General features: G+C 41.3%; 1 protein-coding gene across 3 annotated transcripts in view; it reads left to right on the forward strand.

Moving 5' to 3' along the window:
- Window positions 1-5,725, forward strand: part of mapk8b (mitogen-activated protein kinase 8b) — a 29,717-nt gene extending 23,992 nt beyond the window's left edge. For 2 of the 3 annotated variants that reach the window (XM_085361253.1, XM_085361255.1), the window contains exons 9-12: window positions 2,214-2,338; window positions 3,345-3,408; window positions 4,822-4,899; window positions 5,373-5,725. In XM_085361253.1, the coding sequence (XP_085217379.1) occupies window positions 2,214-2,338; window positions 3,345-3,408; window positions 4,822-4,899; window positions 5,373-5,563 (458 nt within the window). In that variant the 3' untranslated portion in view covers window positions 5,564-5,725. Of the gene's footprint in view, window positions 1-2,213; window positions 2,339-3,344; window positions 3,409-4,821; window positions 4,900-5,367 lie in introns of all 3 variants that reach the window. The other variant, XM_085361254.1, reaches the window with a different exon arrangement.
- The last annotated feature ends 275 nt before the right edge of the window (window positions 5,726-6,000 follow it).

The following is a 6,000-nucleotide window of genomic DNA, read 5'->3' on the forward strand; positions in this document are numbered from 1 at the left end:
TTTTTTTTTGGGGGGGGGGGGGTTGTTTTTGCATTTGGAAGTGTAACAAATGAGTCCGTGGGTAGTCAGTGAGTACACATTCAAGGACGTATAGATATGAACTTCTCCTCCACATGTGCTTTGGGTTTGCAACCTAACAAATATCTGCTGACAGCAAAGCCAAAGCAAGATCACTGCTCGGCGGCAGTCTTTGCTTAACCACTTATTCTAGAAGCCGGCAGCACCAAAGTTGTTTCTTCTGTGAAGAGGAATTCACCTCAAGCGTGTCTTTCTCTGTAAATGCAGAGGTGGTGACAGGAACACTCACAGTGAGTGCCACAGAGCTGTTGTAAGATGTCGCAAAAAAAAAAAGTCGTTCTTTTTCAGTCCTTGTTACTTCACAGAGGTAGGAACGTGTGATGACAGTGTGTTCCCCCCTCAAGTTCTCTGCTTTAACAACATCAATTAGCTGTGATGACTCACTCTGTCAGGTTTCATACAGAATGTGAAACAATGTGTGATAATCAGGGCGGATGTCCTTGACAGGCTCAAATGGAGACAAAAGTGGATACATGTTCTCTGTTGAAAAGGCAAAAACCTCGGTGAGTTTCCCATCTTGGATAGCATCGGGGAGCAGTGTTTTGAAAGCTGGCTTTATTTGTTCTAAAGGCTTTGTGCAGTTTTTTTTCTAGTTTAAGGTCTGTGTGAGTCAGTGTCAAAACCCTAAAATAGACATCACAGGTACAAACCTCTGAGTGAGCAAATAAGCTCTAACCATGTACCGTTCAGACTTTTTGCTTGGGAGGGATAGCCAATCACAAGAAAGTTTAATTCTCTCAGTCATACAGGATTGGTTCATGACTTCCTATTAACCTCCGTTAGTTTAGGGTAGAATATGTATTCCCTGGGTAAAAATGGTCACAAAGACTACGCTGCACCAAAAACCACCTTGTGGACCTCACAACAGGAATTATTGTGATTTGTGGTGCTTTTCCGTACACTCAGCCATTTTCACCAATATTAGCGTTCCCCCATGTGCCAAATCCCACTTTAACCCTTGACTGCTCTTTTTTTTCTGTTTAGGTGTAGAGGCAAAGAAAAACAAAAAACGTTTGTATTCCCATGGACTGCTACATTTTATCATTATATAATTAAAAGAACAAGAGCTTCAGTTAGCTTGGCACGAAAAAAGCTGGTAGAAATGTCCTTCAAAGAGCTGCTTTTTACTATTTTGGGTATATTTCAGAGCTTGTACATTTTCACTTTTACTTGAATAAAGAAGTTTAATGAGTTAAAAAAAAAAAACCCACCTTGTGATTGCTTTGATTGCTAGTAGATTGGCACAGTCGCCCGTGGTTTGATGCCCAAACTTGCTAGCCAATCAACAAGCAGTAGTGAAACTTGAAAAAGTGTGGTGCAGAGAATTTTAGCCCTGAAAGTAAAAGTTGTCTTACTGCTGAAATCAATCAATGACACAGCTTTTACTCTGAAGCTGAACGTGCTCTGTTTCTGAGTGGCATCTCACTCTTCAGTTTCACTGCTGCTTAGCAACTAGTTGGTGAATGTTTGCAAACAAGTTGGCAACAACAAGCAAACTCCTGTAATCCTTCACGATTAGTAGATTACAAGTGACCTCTGTGTGACTAGTCTCTATGTGAGTGAGGCCTTAACTTAAAAAGGAATGGTCAGTGTGATTCAGATAGAGGCAAACTTAGGGTCACAGAATAAGACAAATGGGGATTAATCTCAACTGTGAACCCCCAACCAATTTTGGCAGATGGCCTCCCTTTACCTGAGCCTGGTTCTGCTGGAGGTTTCTTCCTTTTTAAAGAGTTTTTCTTTCCCACTGTCACCACCTGCTCTCTCATAGGGGGTTGTCTGATTGTTGGGGTTTTCTCACTACTATTGAAGGGACCTCACAATATAAAGAATATTGAAGGGACTGTTGTGATTTGACGCTGTATTAGGAAAGAAAATGGGTCTGAAAATATACATTTGGAGCTTAATATAAGCAGAATTTTTCCTTTATGGAAAAACAGGACTTTATAAGTGGTACCACGAAAATTATGTTATGAATTTTTTCCCTTCCTCATGGATACTCATTCGTTTACATTTCAAAGCGGTTGCTGCCTACATTGTTTCCTGCACCAACATCCCATCTCAACAGGAAATGCATCTCATCAACCAAGCCGCACACTCCTGCATATTTTTTATGTTCAATTATTTCCTTTCAGCGAGCCAAGCCCGTGACCTCCTATCAAAGATGCTGGTAATAGATGCATCAAAGCGGATCTCAGTGGATGAGGCTCTCCAGCACCCCTATATCAACGTGTGGTACGACCCAACTGAGGTGGAGGCAGTAAGTACTTGAGTTTCGTGTATTTTCATTGCATTCCTGTTTGAGTGATAATCACATGGAAGTGGTTATCACTGCTAATAGCATCTATGTTCATTGATTATGGCAATCACACCTGAGCTCTACCCATTTCAGACCTCTTAAAAAATCCTTAATGTGCAACATCAAAGCCGCTCTAAGTGTAATATAATTTGCTTTAGGCTGGAATATATCCCTCATATTGAATAGCTGATGGGAAAATTCGATTTAAGGGTCTTTTGAAGTTTAGCAGGAATGCCGCAATGTAGCTTTCCTCTGTAGAACATTGAACATTTTCCTGTAAAACAAGTGAAAAGGTAAAGTTTAACACCTTTCAAATGCCATTTTAAGCTCCCTTTTCTGTCTCAAGACTACAAACTGTAAAGCTGTGTCTTTGTGCTTCAGTCTCTAAAATTGAGATGGTGACAAATGTGAAGCCTCTCCTTGGAAACGCTGTGACTCAGCCAGTGCAGATTGATTTTTGACTGCGTTTTGGCAGATTGGGAAATGAGGCGAATTATTGCTTTTTCCTCCTCTCCCCTGCCTGAAGGCTGATGGGTCAGATGGGTTTGAGTCTCAGTGACCTCTGACCTCATGGTCAGAGGTCAGATTTTATGAAAACCTTGTGAACACTTGAAGAAGGTGATGTAGTAATACCATAGGTGTGTCTAATAGCAGGCTGAGGGTACCACTTGTAGTCGCCAGTATTTTTCAACTCGGGATTCACTGAGTCCGAGACATCCTCATACACCTGCTGTATGTGAATGACTTCTGTAAATTTGACCTCTGGTTTGGTAACACTCATAAATCAGAGGCTACTAGCGTCGGCGTTTGTCTCTTAAAGAGGCAGCATCAGCATCTTCTCTTTGCTCTGTTAAATGTTAGAAAAGGGAGAGGTTTAAGCTATGGCCTGAGTCTATAATGTGTGCGGATGTGATATGAATGTGTGACCATTTGGTAAAAAGACACATTATTCTGTTTTTCTTTCCAGCCACCACCGGTGATCACAGACAAGCAGCTGGATGAGCGGGAGCACACAGTGGAGGAATGGAAAGGTAGGAAGGATCCTCTCCTCTCCTGTCATAAGTACTTAGCCGTTTACAGGGTGATGCATAAGGTTGGTCTAGCTTTGTGCTTCACAGCCTGTGGGACATTTAATCTTTGTTCTGGAAGGGAGTTGCATGTTTTCCTCTGCACAGTCTGTCAGAAACCATAAATGCCCCAGTGTCAGACACGTAGTCCTCATTTTCTGCTGAAAATAACTCTGTGTCCAAAGCAGCATATTTCCCCCGTTGGTCCCCTCGGCCAGAACATCAGAGCTTTACCGGCTTGGGAGAAAGATAGAGAAGAGGGAAAAGCTAATTTTCATTGGTGTATAAATGCAGATTTACATTTGGTTTTTGTTTAGTCTAAGTCTGCAAAATGAATGAAAGCTTTCAAAATTAGTGCAGTTCATTCTTCACGGTTACTTTACAATCCCCGTCATCTGTTTTTAGTCACAAATACTAAGGTGTGCAAACCTGCATCACCTTCCTGCTGGGTCTTTATTAACATAACTGTTCCTTTAATGTGAAAATGGTAAATTTAAAGCCTGTTTGCTTCATTCACAAAAATACATATTCCTGGATTATGATGCTTGGAAGCCTTGTGGGTAGAAAATGAAGCGTATGCTGAGGTGCTAAATGCTAGAGTTGCTTTATACTGGTGAGAAAATACCCACAGGCTACCATGTTAAAATGCTCATCTTATGCATACAGGTTCAGTTCTCGCTAGCTAATTTGTCCTTAATGACAAACGTTTGATTTTAGTGGTGTTAAGCCTTAAGGATGAATGGGGTGGGCACAGTGTAAGTGCTGCATTAGCTAGCACGACTCTTACATTTAAATACAATCACATCTGTTTTTATGAAACAAAACAAACTGAAAAACAAGCAAAACAAGTAGAACCAGTTTTTCCTTAAACTAATATGCATGTTTTATTATTCAAATTAATTTTAAATGCCGTAAAAACTAAACTGAGTAGCTGTTTTTCTTGTGTCCAGTCACATGTTTAGATTGAGCAAAATGGTGAGCTCATCACTTTAGGTTCAGGTTTTTGGAAATATTTGAGCTTTTTTAGATTTTTTTAATAGTAAAAGAGGTGTTTTCTCCATGTTAGTATTCCTTTGAATATCTTTAAGCTCCCCTGTCCTAGCAGAGCAGTGATAACAACAGGAGGTTCACACCTGAAAGTGTAAATGTGACACACAGATGGCTTGAAGACACACTGTCCCATTTCTGTCTCCTTAGAGTGAAATGTTCCCGTGTAAACTGGGCATTCATTTATTACCATTTTTTAGTCTGAAGCTTTTTGCCAAAAGAAGAAAAACATTTGTGCATGACCTCATCTTAAAACTGTCTTTCACCCTTTTTTTCTTCTTCAGTTTTTAAAGTGATCTGAATAAATGGCTTTCATTGTGTTTGTTACAGAGTTGATATATAAAGAAGTGCTAGACTGGGAAGAAAGGACGAAGAACGGCGTCATCAGGGGACAGCCGGCGTCCATAGGTTGGTGGACTTTGTTATGTGAGAGAAGGTTTTAAAATGAGTTTGTAATGGAAGAGATGAATATGTTTGCACTGCACAAGACGTCTGCGCATGATCACGGCTGCTGCACTATATTGCAAGTGATTGTAATGTATCTGAGACTAAGATGCTTTCCTTCAGATAACATTTGCAGCGCTTTGATTTCATTTCCGTAATCACTCTAATGGGAGCAGATGCGAACAGCGTTGGCCCTGACGTGACCCGCGCTCACATTTGTGTTAATTTATTTATTATTTCGGTGAATCTTCAAAGTCGTGTAGATAAACCGGATACATTCAGGCATTTATACGGCATGTGGTTCAGAATGAATCCACTCGTTGGTTTGTCAAATGTAAAAACCAGCCTTCACCATCCCGTCTTTATTAGATCAGCTGCTAAAGCACAATGCTGTTCCGTGACTGACCACAGGCCCATCCCTGCTTCTCATAGCACAGGTGCAGCAGTGAGCAGCAGCCCCCAGCAGCACCACCAGCACCATCCCTCCACTTCTTCCTCCACCTCCGCCAACGATGTCTCCTCAATGTCCACCGACCCGACCCTGACCGACACCGACAGCAGCCTGGAGACGGCGGGCCCTGCCGCCGCCGCTGCTACAGCCTCCGGCCCAATGGGCTGCTGCAGATGACTATCGCCTACACCTGGTTCTGGGCTGGGCCACGCCACCTGGTCACATCCAAGACCACCAGCCCGACACCGGCCCCTAGACCCACCCGCTGTGTTTGCTTCCCCTCCGTGCTCGTCTTCAGTAGTGTAGCTTTAACTAGCTAGCTGTTTGAAACATTTCTGAAAGGACAGATCTTTTTCTTTTTTAATGAAAGCTGTAGTCTTTTTCTTTACTTCTTTTCTTTTTTTAAAAAACAAAAACAAAATTAGGATTTCTTTTCAGTTGAGTCCTAGCTGTAATTTATTGTGGAATTTCTTAATTTTTTCAGAAACCTGAGATGATCAGAGAATTTTTATCATTTCACTATATTCCGGTTTGTATGAGCCAACAGTGAAAATTTAAAGAAATATCTGTAAAATGTTTCAATGTGATTTTTTTTTTTCTCCACTTGTTAAGCT

This window comes from Diplotaxodon limnothrissa, linkage group LG8 (assembly GCF_057381915.1).
Source record: "Diplotaxodon limnothrissa isolate DT_005_m linkage group LG8, D_limnothrissa_male_GT1.1, whole genome shotgun sequence".
In the NCBI taxonomy this organism is placed as follows: domain Eukaryota; kingdom Metazoa; phylum Chordata; class Actinopteri; order Cichliformes; family Cichlidae; genus Diplotaxodon; species Diplotaxodon limnothrissa.